At 34.0% G+C, this 20,354-nt stretch overlaps 3 protein-coding genes, 1 non-coding gene and 1 pseudogene across 5 annotated transcripts; 4 read left to right on the top strand and 1 right to left on the bottom strand.

The window, feature by feature from the left end:
• The first annotated feature begins 2,502 nt into the window (after nucleotides 1-2,502).
• On the top strand, nucleotides 2,503-4,497 carry LOC110107819 (60S ribosomal export protein NMD3-like). Of its 2 annotated transcripts, XM_028694011.1 has the most exons (2): nucleotides 2,503-3,656; nucleotides 3,852-4,497. In XM_028694011.1, exons 1-2 carry the CDS (start codon nucleotides 2,814-2,816, stop codon nucleotides 4,356-4,358), a joined length of 1,350 nt encoding a protein of 449 aa, XP_028549844.1. In that variant the 5' UTR covers nucleotides 2,503-2,813; the 3' UTR covers nucleotides 4,359-4,497. The 2 variants fall into 2 exon arrangements, with proteins under 2 accessions (XP_028549844.1, XP_020693877.1); XM_020838218.2 differs by having other exon boundaries at nucleotides 2,503-4,497.
• A 615-nt stretch (nucleotides 4,498-5,112) lies between these two features.
• Nucleotides 5,113-5,795, top strand: LOC114578359 (60S ribosomal export protein NMD3-like). The gene has a single exon (XM_028693949.1). The coding sequence runs from the start codon at nucleotides 5,113-5,115 to the stop codon at nucleotides 5,623-5,625; it is 513 nt and encodes a 170-aa protein (XP_028549782.1). The 3' UTR covers nucleotides 5,626-5,795.
• A 139-nt stretch (nucleotides 5,796-5,934) lies between these two features.
• On the bottom strand, nucleotides 5,935-12,838 carry LOC110107802 (annotated as a pseudogene).
• Nucleotides 12,839-12,944: 106 nt separating this feature from the next.
• TRNAD-GUC lies at nucleotides 12,945-13,016 on the top strand. The gene has a single exon. It is a non-coding gene; the product is annotated as a tRNA-Asp (tRNA).
• An 836-nt stretch (nucleotides 13,017-13,852) lies between these two features.
• LOC110107801 (probable pectate lyase 16) lies at nucleotides 13,853-17,616 on the top strand. The gene is made up of 4 exons (XM_020838191.2): nucleotides 13,853-14,116; nucleotides 15,275-15,630; nucleotides 16,522-16,657; nucleotides 17,404-17,616. The coding sequence occupies exons 1-4, from the start codon at nucleotides 13,868-13,870 to the stop codon at nucleotides 17,614-17,616; spliced, it is 954 nt and encodes a 317-aa protein (XP_020693850.1). The 5' UTR covers nucleotides 13,853-13,867.
• Nucleotides 17,617-20,354: the final 2,738 nt, after the last annotated feature.

Below are 20,354 nucleotides of genomic sequence, written 5' to 3'. Positions count from 1 at the left end.
TATATTACTTAGTTTATATAATTATTATATAATATTTTAATATTTGAAATATGCAAATTCGAATATGATTTTAAAAATATATTTATATCTTATTTTTTAATAAAAGTATCTTATGTCATTTCATATCATATCATTACCTTAGTAAGGGGCAAATTAATTATAAATAAAATAAACATCAGTTTATTCATTCATCATAAGAATACTATCAACCTAAATTATCCAAATTTGTATTTACACAAATTACTCATTTATCATAAATCAACTACATCAAATTTGATTGATTAAATTTTCACATGTAGACATTATTTCATCCTCCATTAGAAATTTAGGTTCAAATATAATCTCTCCTTAATTTTACTCTCAAATTTCAATGATTTATAATTAGTTTAGATTCTTTAATATGTTAATTATACATATATATCTAAACTCAACAAAAGAAATAATAGATTTAGACTTTGTTTTGGTTTTTTTTTTCTTTCAAAATCAACTTTTTAGCATAAAAATTTTATTTTATTAAAAAAAAAAACAGTAAGATTGTCCCAAACCAAGTGTTAAATTATTAATTACTTAAAATTAATCATGCTATGCATCTAATAAATAAAAAAATAACAATTCATGAACTACAATTTGTTCAAGCAGATCAACTTCAAGCATACACGATTCTTGCCTTGGTGTATTTTTCATAGGATTTATACCCTATATATGTTATTGAGTTTTCGTTAGGAACTATCATTAGTGTAACTATCTTAACAGAATGCTTATACTGTACTACACTACTCAATTATCTAAAAAGTCTCAAATATTATTTTTGATGAATTATAACTTAGTTCATTATAAAACTCTTATTTAAGACGTTTAATGAAGCAAATGATGATATCAAAATAGTTTAAAAACAAATCATGCACAACTGCATTCAAATTTGGAAGAAAATTATGAAAGATTCATTTAAAGAAAGATGGTTGATTTTAATTCAGATTTGAGAGGAAAATATAAAGGTTTATATTAGCATATTAGTGTTAATTGAGTTGTTTTATCTTAATGATGTGAATTGTATTTTGCAGTTTTTTTTTTAGTTGTTCCTAGCATCACCTAGGATTTGTGGAGTCTGATTTATCTCTCGAATGGTAAATCAATTTGTATCGTGACTTGTTTTGATGTAATAAATTTTTTTTCTCGTTGATTTCTACTATGTGAGGAGATCGGATTCCTATCACAATTGCTCAAAAACTAATGCTTAATGTGATGCTTTCAATGAAAATAAAAACACACATGTTAATCAAGATGTGTCTACATTGGTATTTTACAATCTAATCATAATTGTTTTTTATTCTCAAACAAGTTTGTATGGGTTTACTAGAACATAAATCACAACGAACCAAGCATCTATAGAATTGAAGCACGAGTGCAAAGATTATTAACCAAAACATAAATGCTAGTGGGCTTAAGATATCCGATTATTAAATTTTAAATACATGGATATATGCATACATATATTTATGGGAGTACTCACATCAATCCCTATGTGAGGCCACTATTAGTTATTGTGTAGATTGGAGCTCATTAGCAATAGTGGTCTCACACAGTGATTGATGTGATCACTTAAATACACACAAAAATTCAAAAGCAAAAAAAAAAAAAGTTCATCGACTCCAATGAGAACTTGAGATGATATCTTAGTGATGCTAGCACAAACTGGCAAGCAATGATGAGCGATCGATAAAATTTGCATAACATTATCAACCTCGCATCAATATAACAAGGGTTGGAACCTATGATGCACCAATAAGAGGTATTTAGTTCAAGTCTTGTATATGCAATGTGTGCATGAATCTGCCTTAATTGACCTAAATGTCAAAAAAAAGTAGTTCTTGTCGATGGGGGCTCACACCATATCCCACGAGCTCACAGTGATCATGTGTAATAAAAGTTCACGCCAATGATTGTGAGCATGTTGGCATTGGCACAGGTTTGCAACAACGCATGCAATCTCATAAAAATTGGTGTAACCTCACACACTTACGAGCTCGGAGGCACCAACAAGCATTTGCTAACAATGGGGCAAACACAAACCACCCAAGCTGAAAATTGGAGCAAACAAGCATGTAAAAAAATTTGTAAATATAATGCTTTTTTTTACACATGTATCTACCCGCTACACTCCAAAGAAAAAGCTTGATTGCGTACTAATCTATCGACGAAATCTAACGAGACCACCTCACTTATTTTGCTCCAATGAAGAGACAAAGCCGTAATAGTGGGATTTGAATGTGAGAGTTTGACTGGGATTTCCAATCGTACTTGTTCATCAATCGCCATAAATTTCGATTGGTATAATGCTAAATTTAAATTGTGTACCTCAAAAAAGGACATAGGGCTTCGTACAAAATTTCCACTGAGCATTAATAGCTAAAACAGTAAGAGACAAAAATAGGAAACAGAATCATCATGAACTATATGCATTTAAAGTGAAGTCTATGCTGCAGATCTTCGGAGCAAAATCACAGCTAAATTATAAAAATTAACCTTCTATAAAATATGTCCTAAACTGGAAGTTCAGGAAACCTAATGAAGTTCAAATTCACTGGCAAATAGAAAGGGGTCTAAGAGGCGCATAGGTCTTGCCTTTATCTTCTGTTTTCGTCGTTGCTGTTCGGTTTCGTTGCTTCGCAGGAGGTGAAAAGATTGCATGCGTCGCTTCTTCGGCTCCTTCGTGGCTGTTCCACTTTGCTCCTTCGACGACTTTACCTTCCTGTCCGATCGGAAGTTCGGATATTTTGATCGGAAGCAACAACGGGAGCTCGCTGGCTGTAAAGATGTCTGATCTGGCTGCTTCAGTCATGTTTCTGCCCTCGCAAACAGTGGGTAGCGTTCTTTGCTGCATCTGCGGCGTCTCCATGCCGCCCAATCCAGCGAATATGTGCGTCCGCTGCCTGTGTTCCCGGGTAGACATCACCGAAGGCCTCCCACGCCACGCTTCGATCGTCTACTGCCCAGAGTGCCGCAGCTACCTGCAACCGCCGCGCGCCTGGATCCGGGCTGATCTGGAATCGAAGGAGCTCCTCACCTTCTGCCTACGCCGCCTCAAGCCACTCACTCGCCATGTTCGCATCGTCAATGCTGAGTTCGTGTGGACCGAGCCCCACTCCAAGCGCATTAAGCTCCATCTCCGCATCCAGAGAGAGGCCCTCAATGGCGCCATTCTAGAACAATCTCACCTCATTGAATTCACCCAGCACGATAACCTCTGCGACTCATGTTCCCGCTTCCAAGCCAATCCCGACCAGTGGGTTGCCGCAGTTCAGCTTCGTCAGCACGTCTCTCACCGTCGCACCTTCTTTCATCTAGAGCAACTCATTCTTCGTCACGGTACAGCAGCACGGACTCTTCGCATCAAAGAGGCTGATCGAGGTGTCGATTTCTTCTTTGGAAATCGTAGCCATGCCATCAAGTTTGTTGATTTCATCTCTAGCGCAGTTCCTGTTCAGTCAAGGTCAGATAAGCAGCTAGTATCGCATGATCCCAAGAGCAACAGGTACAACTACAAGCACACCTTCTCTGTTGAGATATGCCCCATTTGCAGGGAAGATTTGATCTGCCTCCCGCCCAAGGTTGCAAACACTCTTGGTAATCTTGGTCCACTTGTGCTCTGCACCAAGGTGAGTAATAGCATTGTCCTATTGGACCCATTCACCCTAAGAAGTGCTTACCTTGATGCAAAGCAATATTGGGGGTCGCCTTTTAAGGCCTTGCTCTCAAATCGGCAGCTTGTTGAGTATATGATTTTGGATGTAGAGATGGAGTCCTCAGAGATTTCTGTTGGAGGATCGAAGTATGCATTGGCTTATGCGCAGGTGGCAAGGGTTTCTGATTTCGGAAAGAATGATAATATATTCACTGTGAGGACACATATTGGGCATCTTTTGAACCCAGGTGGCTATGCACTTGGATATGATCTTTATGGAGCCAATATTAATGACTTTGAGATTGATAAGTATAGAGGCCTTGATTTACCTCATGCAATTCTTGTAAAGAAGAGCTATGAAGAGAAGCGGCAGAAGAGGCGTGGAAAGGTTCGTTCTTGGAAGCTGAAAAGCTTGAACATGGAGATTGACAACACCAAAGGGAGAATGGATGAGGAGAAGAGGGTCAATGATTATGAGGAGTTCTTGAGGGACTTAGAGGAGAACCCAGAATTGAGGTTTAACATGTCGCTCTATCACAACAATGATTATCAGCCATCAGAAATGGCATCTACTGTTGGTGGAGATGAGCTTCCTTCTGTGCCATTAGATGACTTGATTGCTGAACTTGCAATCAGTGATGAAGAAGAGAGCAATTGTGGAAGCATGACTGAGTAACTTGTTTTTGCATCTTGAAGTCTTAACCTTAGTCCTTGTGCTAAGTTTTAATCATTTTTGTTTGTTATAATTATTGTTTGCTGCGAAAATTGAAACTTGGTTGTTATTTGTTGAATTTCCATTGAGCGTTGATGTTTCCCATTAAGGTCTGAGCTATAGTTTCTTAAAGTTATTGATTCCTTGCACAGGGGGACTGCATGGTAAAAAAAAAAGAAAAGAGAAAGTGGTCTAAGCAAGTAAGAAAAACTATCAGCATGAAAATTCATGCAACAAAGAATGTCAATATTAATCATTACTATTCCTGCTTCTGGAAAAGCTAGGAAGCGAATTCTTATTTAACATTTTGCCGAGCTTAATTTGGGTACAAACCAATTCCTAACACGCTAAGAATGAATGAATAAAAATACAAGACTACTTTTAAGCAAAATCAAAAGCACCGTCAATCTACGAGAAATTATTCTGTGCGGATGTTGAATGCCATCCAGAGACCAATCAGAATAACCACATCACCCCCTGCTCAATACAGTTCGGTATCGTGGCTCGATAGCGCTTGATATCCAGCTTGATATTACTGATATGACTCATTCTGATTGGTCTCCGGACGATAAATTGTGTTCGGCGTCTACACAAAATAATTTCTCCAAGCTACTAGGCTACCTCCATCCCTTACTGAGCTAATCTGCTCTAGATTGTCCGGCCCTAGAGGACAATGATGCCAACAATTAAGCCATAAAGTGCTAAAGCCTCAGCAGAGATGAGCATTAGGATCATTCCAACAAACAGCTTGAATGATAATATATTCACTGTGAGGACACATATTGGGCATCTTTTGAACCCAGGTGGCTATGCACTTGGATATGATCTTTATGGAGCCAGTATTAATGATTTTGAGATTGATAAGTATAGAGGCCTTGATTTACCTCATGTAATTCTTGTAAAGAAGAGCTATGAAGAGAAGCGGCAAAAGAGGCGTGGAAAGGGTCGTTCTTGGAAGCTGAAGAGCTTGAACATGGAGATTGACAACACCAAAGGGAGAATGGATGAGGAGAAGAGGGTCAATGATTATGAGGAGTTCTTGAGGGACCTAGAGGAGAACCCAGAATTGAGGTTTAACATGTCGCTCTATCACAACAATGATTATCAGCCATCAGAAATGGCATCTACTGTTGGTGGAGATGAGCTTCCTTCTGTGCCATTAGATGAGTTGATTGCTGAACTTGCAATCAGTGATGAAGAAGAGAGCAATTGTGGTAGCATGGCTGAGTAACTTGTTTCTCCATCTTAAAGTCTTATTCTTAGTCGTTGTAGTAAGTTTTAATTATTTTTGTTAAGTGTGAAAATTATTGTTTGCTGGGAAAATTAAAACTTGGTTGTTATCTGTTGAATTTCCATTGATCGTTGATGTTTCCCATTAAGGTTTGAGCTATAGTTTCTTAATGTTATTGATTCCTTGCACAGGGGACTGCATGGTAAAAAAAAAAAAAGAGAAAGTGGTCTAAGCAAGTAAGAAAAACTATCAGCATGAAAATTCATGTAACAAAGAATGTCAATATTAATCATTACAATTCCTGCTTCTGGAAAAGCCAGGAAGCGAATCTAATTTAACATTTTGCTGAGCTTAATTTGGGTACAAACCAATTCCTATCACGCTAAGAATGAACGATGAATAAAAATACAAGACTACTTTTAAGCAAAATCAAAAGCACCGTCAAGCTACGAGAAATTATTCTGTGAGGATGCCAAATGCCGTCCAGAGACCAATTAGAATGCACCACGTCATTCCCTACTCAGTACCGCTCGATTCCCAGCTCAATACTACTGATGTGACGCATTCTGATTGATCAGTGGATGATAAACTGTGTTCGACATCTGCACAGAATAATTTCTCCAAACTACTAGGTTCCCTCCATCCCTTCCTGAACTAATCTACTCTAGATTGTCCGGCCCTAGAGGATAGAATGAGGCCAACAATTAAGCCATAAAGTGCTAAAGCCTCAGCAGAGATGAGCATTAGGATCATTCCAACAAACAGCTTGGGCTGTTGTGCATTTGCTCTGCAAATATTAACAAAATCATACATCAATGAGTCCAAACAGTTGGGATAAAGTAGATGATTGATGATGAATTTATTGGTCTGTTGTGTATTAGCTCTACAAATTTAATCACTCTCATTTACAAATACAATAGGCCTTCAAATCAAATAAGCCAAATAATCGGAGTAAATCATAGCACTCATTATACCTCATAAATCAAAACGAAAACTTCAATTGAAAATTTCAAAAAGTGTGCAGACAAAAGAATAGAAAATGTCCTTTGCCACATTAGTTGGTCAAATATTTTTTGTTGCATGCGAAGCAAAAGAGCTGCATATTGGCCTAATTTCTTTGCTATGTTTTGTGAATTATATAAACAAAAAGATTCTTAGACGTAATCTGCTTCTTTTATTTCACCATGATTTCATTAGGATTTGATAATTATGTTATCATTCAATGTCATTTCAAAGAGTATTTGTTTGCCATTTACTTTCATGTTGACAAGTACTCAATTATTAAACCTAAGGGCTATTAGTACATAACAAGCTTTTATCCCACTGTGGTGTCGGCTAAATGAATCCTTTTTCTCCATTGTGTCTTGTTAAGAGTCAAATTCTTATCTAAATCTAATAAAGAAATGTCATTTCTAATTTTTCTAATCAAGTTTTTTCTACATTTACCTTTCTTAATATTGTTGTTGCCAGGTCCGAAGTCCTTGATGAGAAAAATGAAGGATTTGATTAGGTAGTCGACAGCTAGCATAAAACTTGTCAAATAATCATGACATGAATCTTTTAATACATTTTATAATGAATAATTGAATAATTTAAAATTGATAATTGTATTGGTCATTTTTCTCTCTCTATTTGAATGAATTAAAATTGATTAGTGTATTAGACATTTTCCTGTTCTCAAACTCTCCTGTCAATCATTCCCTCAATATATCCCTCTCAATCTCTCCCTCCCCTTACCCAAGACCTTCCACTCTCCTCACCTCCACAAATTGCCTTATCATCTCACGAAGACAATACAAAGAAGCATACATAATGAAGCTACAATAAGAAGTGTGATGATCCAAATTAACTCAATTCATTAATGGGCTTGTGAACTGAGCTTAGGAAATCTTAGGCTTCATTTGGGACGGTTTTTTTATTGCTTTCTAAAACAGAGTTTTAGTACAAAAATAAAAAAAAAATTGTATTAAAACTCCGTTTTAGAAATCAATAGAAAAGCCGTCCCAAATGAACCCTTATTCTTCTCTAAGCGCAATGATCTATTTTATTATGGACTGAGTTAATTGGATAAGCAAATATCTATATATTAAAACCTAAATTAAACGTATAGATAAACATAAAAAATAAAATTAAATCCTATTGTAATCAACCAATAGTCATTGCTTTTTTTTTTGTGTGTGAGCAAAAGTAAATGCAAAATAAACTACTAAAAATTTAAAAATACCTCAAAAGTTCAATTTCGCGTGACAAAAAAAAAAAAAAATCAACAGAATCACGTGAATTTCTTTTTTTCTCAATTTTGCACATTTGCTTGCTTTTTTTTTGCGTTTTCAAAGAAAACGTGATCATGCAGTGCGTTTTTGCTCCTTTTTAAATTAAAATTATATTCTGCTCCTTCTCTTAAATCTATCTTGAAACTTGATCCTTTTAAAAATTTGCCCAACCATTTTTACCTTACCCTGCCTATCACAACTCCTCTCACTGCTTGGATCTCATTGGTCATCGTTATGACGTTAGCACTCTCATTGATTCTCCCCACTAGATCAATGTTTGTGTTGTGGTATTATAAATGCATTTAACTGCACAAAATAAATCATCTTATTGGATTTATATTATATCCAACCAAATATCTTGAAAATAACTCAATGTATATATTTTACACTACATTATTGAAAATGTATGCTACCAAACAAACCCTTAAACAAATTATTTTCTCCCCTCTTTCCGCTCGTTTTTAGAGGAACAAAATCTTTTATATATTTCCCGTCACTTAATTTATTTGCTTCTCATTTAAACTATCAATCAAAAGAAAGCGTTCATGAAAAGATAATGTTTTAAATAGGGGAATGTAGACACCACATTATCTATAAGAAATTTAGAGATGATATGATTTGTGACTTAGAATATGTATATGAATTTCTATTTGGATCCATGAAAGAATCCCTATGTTATGATTTGTGGTCTATTTGTTGTTTGCTGCAGGTGTAGGGTGTGGTTTATTTGTTATTTGTTGCAGGTGTAGTACTGTAGGGTGAACGGCAAGGTTTCACAATTTTTTTAAAAAAATTCTGGATATTAGTGGCGGTTATAACCACCACTAGATCCCAGAAAACCGCCGCGAATCGATTATCAGGTCGATTTCGCTAGCCTTTATCGCGGTTAAAACCGCCATAATTCTGTTATTTGCAGCGGTTAACACCGCCGCAAAAAAATGCTAGAAATAAACGCTACCCCGCCGGTCTTCAAACCGCTGCGGAAGGCCGTTGCAGCGGATGGCAAAAACAGCGGTTCGCCGACCGCTGCAAATTTCATTGTAGCTGGTTTAACCGCCGGGAAAAGTGAAATTTTATGCTGCGAAAACCCTATTTTTTGGTAGTGATATTGATTCTCCCCACTAGATCAATGTTTGTGTTGTGGTATTATAAATGCATTCAACTGCCCAAAATAAATCATCTCATTGGATTTATATTATATCCAACAAAATACTTTGAAAATAACTCAATGTATAAGTTTTACACTACATTATGAAATATATGTACTTAAAATATCAGATATTTTTAAAGTAGTGAAAAAAAAAATGTACTTAAAATATATGCTACCAAACAAATCCTTAAACAAATTATATTATCCCCTCTTTTCGCTCGTTTTGAGAGGAACAAAATCCTTTATATAGAGTAAAGTTTTACCATGACTTCATTTATTTGCTTCTCATTTAAACTACCAATCAACAGAAAGCATATACTTCCTCTATAATTTTTTTTTTCTTTTCTCTACAAATTCTAACTCCTAAGTAATGATATGAAAGGCGAAGGCGTCAGGCAAGACGATAAATTTGTTACAAGTTGGAGTGTTAGCCCGATAAATGTTATATTTTTTATTATTTCATAAATAAAACAAATGATTAAAAAATAAATATACGCAAAGAAAACTTAAATAAATTATAAACTTAAATCCCTCATCATATGATTCAAATTTCAACTCCAAAACCTAAAAATCTAAAATAAATAAAATAAAATAAAATAATTAAAATATGGTCAAATTGCACCCCAAAATAAAATAAAATGAGAAGTGTGTAGGCATAAGAATTCCATAAGATGACCTTGAGGGACAAGTCAATAAGGAAAACAGAAAAGCGCTCAACAAAATGTTTCGATATATTGAGTAAACGTTCCATTAGCAGAACTCCAACCCTGACTACCATGAGAAAAGTTTAGTAACTCAAGGCGAGTCTTAGGGAAGCTCTAAAAACTCCTATTACCAAAGTGTACCATAAAGGAGTTGCTTGGATGCAAGACTTACCAAGATTTAGCTAGAATTTAGCCTAAATATTGTCAATAAATATTTTTGGGACATTAAAACATACAATCCTTTTAATATTATTTTCTCTATGTTATTTGGTAAATCCAAGATATAGTAAATCTGAGGAGAACTAGGATTTAGTAAATCCTAGATGATTTATCTATGGTTTCTTCGGCTTTGTTTGGGACAACTTTCTTGTTATTTCTTAAAGCAACTTTTCAGTATAAAAATTAAAAATTTTATACTGAAAAGCTGCTTTAAGAAGCAGTAAAAAATCGTTCCAAACAAAACCTTCTTCTCACTTGTTCACTCTCAATTCCAAAATGTTAGATTCCTATCTACTCTTCCTTCATATCATACTACATAATTTTAATAATATGATAATTAATAATTATGATCCATTAATTAATTCAATTACTTTTTGAAGAAAGTCTTTAATAAAACTAAATAAGTCATTATAACTATCTGATTATTATTACACAACTCTCCTTGGCCTATTGGTTGAGAGCTTAGGCTTCCAACTAAGAGGTCCAAGGTTCGAGTCTATGTGTATGTGTTGTGTGTGTGAGTTTGCCTTAATTGACCTAAATGTCCCAAAAAAAAAAAGCTATCTGATTATTAATGCTAAATATTATAAATTTTTAAATTACATATTAATAAACTTCAGTGCTGAAATCAGATCATAAACTTAATTCAAATCTTAAATTCTAAAAACAATAGCAAAACAATTATAAAGATCTAGCCAGATTTATTATTTGCCATGCCAAATAATTTTAAGCACTTAATAGTTAATATCCCAAGGATTTACAAAATGAAAATTTATAGGATTTACCATGTTCTAAGTAAATTAAATCCTATCTGTAATCACACATCTAAATTTGGCAACTTTATAATTTAACAGAAGTTAAAATATATTATGTGGTTGTTGCTTTGCTAGAAGTGGAGCATTAAAGGTGAGCTCCGAGCGCTCAACGAAATGTTTTGATACATTGAGTAAACGTTCCATTGGTAGAACTCCAACCCTGACTGCCTTGAGAAAATTTTAGTTAGTTAGACAAAATTAAAATATAATAATAATAATAATAATGACGTCAAATTATAACAGTAATAATATACATATATATATATTTTTTATAAAAAAATAGCTAACATAATGCTATCAAATTTAAAAGAGAAATTTTTTATCATTTATCTTCCAATTTAATATTGATTTTAGTAATAATATAAGTTGTAGTAAAAAAAAAACTATTGCTTCATTGTTTTGACTTCCAAAATGATTTTCAAAGTTTGAGTGCAATAATTTCTTCTGATTTGCTATTCACAATGAAATTAAACCTACTGAAAATGAAATTAAATAAAAATTTGATCACTTGTTTGGCTGAGGAGAATCTAAAAATTGAAGATTAAAGCAACCAAAATACTTCGGATAGATGAGCAAACAATTTGAGATGGATCATATTAGGGCAAAAATTTATTTTTGATGGGGGCATAATTCCAAAATTATGCCTCTTTTATATTAATTTTTTTTTAGGGTCAGCATTTGCTCACCCTCATCTAAGTGGGGATCCCCCATGCCAAAGTTTACCATAAAAGGGGTTGCTTAGATGCAAGATTTAGCTAGAATTTGGCCTAAATATTGTCAATAAGTTTTTTTGGGACATTAAAATCTACAATCCTTTTAATATTGTTTTCTCTATGTTATTTGGTGAATCCAAGATATAGTAAATCTTAAAAGAACTAGGATTTAGTAAATCCTACATGATTTATCTATGGATTTAGTAAATCCTACATGATTTATCTATGGTTTCTTCTTCTCACTTGCTCGCTCTCAATTCCAAAAAGTTAGATTCCTATCTACTCTTCCTTCATATCATACTACATAATTTTAATAATATGATAATTAATAATTATGATCCATTAATTAATTCAATTATCTTTTGGAGAAAGTCTTTAATAATAAAACTAAATAAGTCATTTTAACTATCTGATTATTCATGCTAAATATGATAAATTTTTAAATTACATATTAATAAACTTCAGTGACTCAAATCAGATCGCAAACTTAATTTAAATCTTAAATTCTGAAAACAATAGCAAAACAATTATAAAGATCTAGCCAGATTTATTATTTTCCATGCCAAATAATTTTAAGCACTTAATAGTTAATATCCCAAGGATTTACAAAATGAAAATTTATAGGATTTACCATGTTCTAAGTAAATTAAATCCTATCTGTAATCACACATCTAAAAAAATTAAGAACTCAAGATTTCAAGCATTGCCGAATCAGAGCATAGCGAGGTAAATCAAGAACAACAAAAAAAAAGTATGGTATAACCTGACACCCCGCGCGTCACCGACGATCCCAGTAGCCATGCCGGCAGAGAGCCCCGCGAGGCCACAAGCCAAACCGGATGATAGATGTGCGTAGCCATCAAAGAGGTTTCGGGTTTATGCCCGTGCTGCTGACAGCGATGATGAGCCATATATACCCAGCACTCCAGCCATCACCATCGGTACGATCGACTTCATCACGAGCTCCGGCCTCATCAGGCCCATGGAGGCCACACCCACACCACTCTTCGCCGTACGTCCCGTATGCTGCCCCCATGCCTGCGAAGAAAGAGAGAGATAGAGATCAGTCGAAGATCTCAAAATCATATCATTTATCGAGAAAATGAAAGGGAAGGTGTGGATAACAGGAGAAAACGAGGGCAGCGGCGGCGCCGAGGAAGCCAAAGAAGGGCGCGGTTTCGTCGCCGCAGAATCCGGCCATATCGATTGTTGAGACGGCAATCGGATATCGAAAGATTGAATATTCCGTTAGCTCTCTCGTTTTCTCGTCTCCGAATTGCCGACTGTGAGGGAACTAAATGATAGGTCCGTTGATTCCGATGTTTTTTCCCCAGCTTGGGCAAAAATCATCAGCTTGTCTGGTTACTCGAGGGAGAAACAATGAAACATAAGAGTATGAAGCGTATTATATTTAGGATAAATAATATTTAACGAAAATCACACAAGTCGTTGTAGTATAGTGGTGAGTATTCCCGCCTGTCACGCGGGTGACCCGGGTTCGATCCCCGGCAACGGCGTTTTTAAAATTTTGGCATTTGGCATAAGCATCTGTACCCTTATAATACTTTTATTTATTAATAAATTGTGTATCGTTTTCTATCAAAGTTTAGGACGATTCATATTTTTTTCACCACTTTAAGAATATGCTTAAATGTCACATTAATGTATTGTAACTGTTTGGTAAATTAAACTGATTTCATTAATTATTATGCAATAAAATCATTTTTTTTTGTTTTATTTTAAATTTACAGTAAAAATGTTAAATTAGGAGTAAAATGCTTTAAGAAGAATGAAAAAAATTGAAATGAATTAGTTGATATATAAATTAAACATATACCAATAATTTATATTTCAAAAAATATTTATTTTAACATAGATTTTTTTCTTAATACTTTATCAAGCTAATTTAATATTTAAATATGATCAATTTTATTCGAAATAATATTTGATTTACATTTAAAATAACTCATATAAAATTCCAACTCAACATCGACCAAATAAAACGTTAAAAAAAAACTCTTATAACTCCCTAACTCCATTAAATAATCTTAATTTTAGTAACAGTAAATTAGCTCTTTAATAAACTACAGTGGTAACAGACCACTTAAATAAATAGCCATTAATTTATGCTCCTTATAAATTTAAAAACTCATCACAAATCTCTCCAAACAACACCATGAAAATCTTCAATATTGCTCCTCTCCTCCTCCCCCTTCTTCTCCTACTGATCCCCTCCTTCATCGCCGACGCTGCCCGCGCTCGCGGCGGCGGGCATATAAATGTGATCGATCGATGCTGGCGGAGGGACCCTTTATGGTCTAAGAACCGGCAACGGCTGGCGGCTTGCTCGGTCGGATTTGTTGGGAAGATGAGGAATAACCGAGGGTTAGGGTTGAGATTGTATGTGGTAACGGATGCAAGCGACGATCCGGTGAAGCCGAGGCCCGGTACGTTAAGGTATGGGACGAGTATGATACAGGGAAAGGTGTGGATTACATTTGCAAGAGATATGCAAATTAAGCTCGAGCGGCCGTTGCTTATTGGGAGCTATGTAACGGTGGATGGGCGTGGAGTGGATGTTCATATTGCAGGGGGTGCGGGATTTTTGCTCAATCAGGTACTGGTAATTTTTGCTTGAATGTTTTGATTATCATATTTGAAAACAAAAATAAATCGAGCTAATCAGTAAAATTAAAAATAAACAGAAACTAAAATATTAGTTTATGTGTTATAGTGATAATTTTGCGGTTTGGAGTTAGAAAATAATTAATAAAATATTATTTGATTTCTTTGGGCTGAATTTTAAATTTAATTAAATTTAGCGTTACACATAATAAATTAATGTTATGAGTTATCAATTTAAAGTTAACTTCTTATTTTGATTGATAATCAATATACATTAAATTGGGGTATGCAAATTTAATAGAATTTTATTCATATAATCTTTAGCTCATATGAGCTCGATTCATCTAATAATTATTAAAAAAAAAGTTAAGTTCGTTGGATAAAATGTTTTTTTTTTTATTTGTATGATATAAATTTTGGATACTTTTTATAAAGATGGTTGTAAATCTATTGTACTGAAATTACTTTTTTTAAAAGCTATTGTAGAAATCACCTTCGTAGCACAAAAATTTCTTGAAAATAGTAAAAAAATGGTCAGACAAAAAATTATCTTTATGAGCTCGATTCATCTAATAATTATTAAAAAAAAAGTTAAGTTCGTTGGATAAAATGTTTTTTTTTTATTTGTATGATATAAATTTTGGATACTTTTTATAAAGATGGTTGTAAATCTATTGTACTCAAATTACTTTTTTTAAAAGCTATTGTAGAAATCACCTTCGTAGCACAAAAATTTCTTGAAAATAGTAAAAAAATGGTCAGACAAAAAATTATCTTTATGATCCAAAAGCAAAATAGTTAGAAAGATGTCTCAAATGAAGACTGCTATGTTTATGTACATGTAACTACGGTAGACTATAGTGGTATTGAGCTAATTTGGTCTTAGCTTCCAAAACCTCTGAAGGCCAAGTGACTGTAACTCCAATCAACTAAGGCTTCCCTAGTTCCCTTGGGATGACTTTCTTACTATTTTTTAATTTTTATACTAAAAGTTGCTTCAAAAAGTAGTAAGAAAATCATCTCAAATGAAGCCCAAATGAGAATACTAAAAAAATATTCTTACAAATTCATATAACAACATGAGAAAATATCATATAAATTAAAAAAAATTGTTTTTCTTTGTATGAAAATAATTTGGCTGAACCAATAGGCACACGATGTTATTATTCACGGACTACAATTCCATCATATTCGTGCGGCGGCGCCTGGGCCGGTGGTCGGACCTGGTGGCAAGGTGACCAATATGTGGGGGAGCGATGGGGATGCCATTCGACTCGTCTCTTCTTCCAAAATTTGGATCGACCACAATACCCTTTACGCCGGCGAGGACGGCCTCCTTGATGTCACGCGCGGATCCAACGGCATCACCATCTCCAACAACTGGTTCCATGATCATGACAAGGTGATGCTCCTCGGCCATGACGATGGCTTCGTTGAGGACCGCAACATGCATGTCACTGTCGTCTTCAACCGCTTTGGCCCTAACTGCAACCAACGCATGCCCAGGTTATCAAATTCTTGACTTGTTAAAAAATATGTTGCAATTGTTGTTTGTCAACTTTCTTTGATTTGTGTTGGGATTAATGTGCATATGAAATCAAAGGATTATACTAATCTCAACATAAATACTAAGGGCATTTCCAACCGAAAAATTCATTTTACACTCTAAAATGTAGTAAAACTTCAAAATGTTGTAATTATCTCCAATTGAACTGCATTTCCTAAGAACATTACAAGGAAAATTGTCAATTACCGGCGACTTATTCCTGCGGTGAAAATAAATTTTCTGGCGGTTCTGAAAAATACTGGCGGTCTGTTAACCGCTAGTATAAACCGTGTAGGAAATAAATTGCGGTAGTCATTTACCGGCGGCCAGATAGCCGGTTAAACCGCTAGTAATTCCAGCGGTTCTTTGACCGCCGGAATTACCGCTGGTAATTGTTGATTTTCCTGCGTTGGAAGCTGGTAACAATCTCTTTCCTTTTTCGTGCTCGTCTTCGGCAAATTTGGCAATCCAATTTTTTAGCGTATTGACGTCGGACTGTTTACCTACCGAATCTTGGCGTGAGAATTGGATTTTGAGTGCAGTGAATGGCGGATTGCTTGCGGTGGTATGCAATTCAGTTGGAGATGATCTAACCAGTATGAAGCTTATAGATCCATATGCAATTTGCATCAGGAAATCCTTACACAGTTTTTTTTTTTTTACCACTTGATTATTTCAGTAGTTCCAGATTTTGTTAGATATAGATTTGAGGTTATATACTTATAAAAGTTTTTGCGTAATACATATAGGTTGATTAGATAAAACTACACAACTTTGATGGACCGTACATCTCAATATATAGATTTTATAACATGTATTGAATGTGAATATGGGATCATTCTAATATGCAGGATAAGGCATGGATATGCTCATGTAGCGAACAACTTGTATGACGGGTGGAAGCATTACGCCATTGGCGGAAGCATGAACCCCAGGGTTAAAAGCGAGGCTAATTTCTTTATTGCTCCACCAAATAATAACAAAGCGGTGAGCTAATGATCTAATTGGATTCATTTCTTGTTTATAGACATTTGATTTCATAAAAATGCTATCAATATAATTCCTCATTGGATTTTCATTAGAAGTATCTCATAAAGCATGAATTGAACATCTATTTTACTAATATTTTAAGCATTTGTAGAAACAAATTAATGCTATCAATTTAAACAATAGTATCTTTTGTAAGAACATTTTTGCACATATGATAGCATAATATGCACCCAAGTTAGAGATTTAGGCTTCGTTTGGGACGGTTTTGTTATTGCTTCTTAAAGCAGCTTTCTAGTACAAAATTTTTAATTTTTTACTAAAATCTGCTTTAAGAAGCAGTAACAAAGCCGTCCCAAACGAAGGCTAAGGCTTCGTTGAGACAGTTTTTTTTCTGCTTCTTAAAGCAGCTTCCTAGTAAAAAAATTTTATTTTTTTACTAAAAATTTGCTTTAAGAAACAATAAAAAAGTCATCCCAAACAAAACTTTAATTTTTAAAAAAAGTTTTCTTGCATTAGATGGCAATATCCAAATCTTGATAAGAGGCTTATTCCTAAAAGTATACTTAAAAATGTCCAGAAAGTAGCTTCTATTATCAACTTTCACACAAAAGATGAATCTTATGAGGAATTCCTCATTGAATTTTTCTCCAAAATCATATTGCATAGAATAGTTACAGCTCATTCAGCTAGAAAAAAAAAAGGAAATTTGAGATAACAAGTGACAATCGATGTTTTTCTTACAGGTTACTTGGAGAGTGAGTGGCGGGGAAAGGTGGAGCTGGAAATCAGTGAATGATATCTTCGTCAATGGAGCCTTCTTCGGCGAGACAGATCACAAAGGTCTTGAGCCGGGCTATAATCTTAGGCAGCGTTTCGCTGTGGGGAAAGCTAGCTCTGTGAGATCACTAACTAAATTCGCCGGAGCATTGCGCTGCTCGTTGAGATCTCGGTGCTAATACTTCTTGCTTGTTTGAAAGTTCATCAATATACTGACATATGAGATATATGAGACCAAAGTATGTGAATTGTTAAAAGCAAATTGATTTTCTGTCAATACTTATATTATTATATATTTTTTCAATTTTTGTATTGTTCTGTAGAAAATCATATACTTATCTTATTATGAGAAATACATGTTATAGATTTTTGTTTAAATTATTAAATTGTGTTGTTCCGAAATCCGGTGGATCTCTTAAATGCTAAACAATAACCATCATTTCTATATTATTTTGATCTACTTCACCGGGCTTAGCTAGTTTGGTGGGTGAGCATGGTTGGGAACTCGCCAACCCATATTCGAATCCCCTTTTATGCCGCGCAACCCCTTAAGTGGGGAGAAAATAAATGCGAGTCCTGCATCTGTGGAGCTGGTTGCTGGTAGGCTCGCTGAGGGATTAATTACCTCACCATGCGCCTCCTAAAGAGGGTGGTAGCGGGTAGATACCCCCATTTCCAAAAAAAAAAAAAAAAAACTTATCTAGATCTTTAGCAGAAGTGCACTTAAGTTACAACTAAATTATGTGATCTTGGTTGTCAAATACAGACATGCTTCAAATGAGCTTCGAAATTTATTCTATTATGAGTCAAACATGTATCGATCAAAGTTAAAAAAAAAAGAAAAAAAAAAAGCCTTCAGCAATATTCGAAGATGGTAATATCACTTTTAATATCCTTAAAAAATTGGGTTTGTGGTGTGTGTCATCTGTCACTAACTGAAGAAACGATATCGCATACATTTCTCAGACAAGATCAAGAAGAGATTTGGAAGCAGGAAAAATAGAAAGTAGAAAATGTAAAACTTGTATTCATGAAGAGATATTACAGGTATATATAAGTAGAGTAAAGAACTAGCAACCAATGAGCTAAAGCCACCTCATCTATTTACAAGACATAATACCAATAATTGTTTATTTATTTGGCTGTATATACTTTGACACTAACCTTCTACAACAAATCGCTAGATGGAGACATGAAAACCATAATATTTTATTAAAACTTTGTCTCATAACTATCACTTACTAATAAGAGGCCACAAAGGAAGGGGTTGAGAATAGGAAGGGTATGTTAATTTCTAGTTCAAAAAATATGTATATAAAATAGAGAGCCTCTTCGAATCGAATTTCGCGGGTATATAAATATTGATTGAATTTTGTTCTAAATCGTTTGATTCAACTTGATTGTGATGGATTTTTTTAAAAAGAGTTGTTTGCCGTTCAAAACGGGGATGTTTTGGTTCAAAATGAAGTTTATAAGCTTTTTAGTACACAAATTTTTAGCTTAAAAATTTTTTGTACAAAAAAAAAAACTTTATAAAGGAGTAAGAAAGCCGTCTCAAACGAAGCTTTATGCTTCATTTGAGATAGCTTTTAGCCACTATTTTTTGTTGCTTTAAAAAAATTGTATTGAAAATTTGGTTAAAAAAATAGTAAAAAAAGTATCTCATATAAAATTTGTTTTGTTAGATTATTGACATAACGAATAATATATGACAAAAGGCATTATCCAATATTCTTAATTTATTTTATTAAAGAAATGTGGAAGATTTACATCTCATTTAATATTAATTATCCTTATTTTTCATTATAACATGGCATCGTTATCAGGCATTCTATTGAGAATCACATAAATAAGCATTGTAAAAAACTCTAAACAGACTATCAATGAAAAGTTAAAGAAATGCAAAGATGGCACCAAGTCATGATACCCCTTATACCCGAGATGACATGTGATGCCCTAAGACCTAATAGAATGATTGGAAGTATAAATCTATAATTACCACTCAACCATGAACAAAACAACAAGAGCTACTAAAATCCAATTAACAAAAGCAGTTCAACATTTTTCGTTTGATCAAAAACATATATACAGTAATCTAGTTTACTTTCAATTTGTATTTCCAAAGAATAAAAGTTGGATTGCAAAATAATGCCTTAATAACTCAGACTCGAAAGATCTTGCTTATACACTTTCCTACTATGTTGGGCTTTATATTTTCCTAAAATGCCAGAAATATCATGAAATGAGTACAACCAGCTCAATAGACTTCTTCCCATAGCCCATCACAAATATCAATATTTAAATTAAAATATTAAATAGCAGTTTAATTAAAAATACAATGGCTTGTATAGAATGAATAAAGTACTAGCAGAGCATAGTTTTTTAGGGTTTTAGTGTACTTGTTTCTAAAATTATTACTTACACTTGTAGAGTCACTCTTATAGAAATTTCAGATACATCACATAATAATTGGTATTAGAGTTTCATTTGCACTTCACTCTCACATTTTATTAGGGTTGATATGAAAATTTAAAAATTACTAATATTCAGTTCAGAATATTACTTATACTTGATTCATTAAACTATTAACATGTGTAATACATGATTATAATGCACATGTTTCAATGTCTCTACTTAAAACTCCATGTTTATTTATGCCTCTCTTTAATCTCCCACACATGCCTACAACAACTGAGGCTAGAATTAGAACAGAATATTAAAAAATAACCTTTTATACCTGCTTTCAGCAAGTGGGGCCAGAATCTCTCTCTCATCCACACAAGATAAGGTTATAACAAAATATATAGGGCCCTTATATCATAACAGAGAGTGCATTTTTCACATATCAGATCTTCCCCAATTTAATGCTAAAAGTGCTTTGATACCACTTGAAAGTTCGTCAGGGATGTTAGGCCCT

Source organism: Dendrobium catenatum, unplaced genomic scaffold, assembly GCF_001605985.2.
Source record: "Dendrobium catenatum unplaced genomic scaffold, ASM160598v2 fragScaff_scaffold_390, whole genome shotgun sequence".
NCBI classification, from domain to species: Eukaryota; Viridiplantae; Streptophyta; class Magnoliopsida; order Asparagales; family Orchidaceae; genus Dendrobium; species Dendrobium catenatum.
This window is presented reverse-complemented; position numbering and strand designations above follow the sequence as displayed.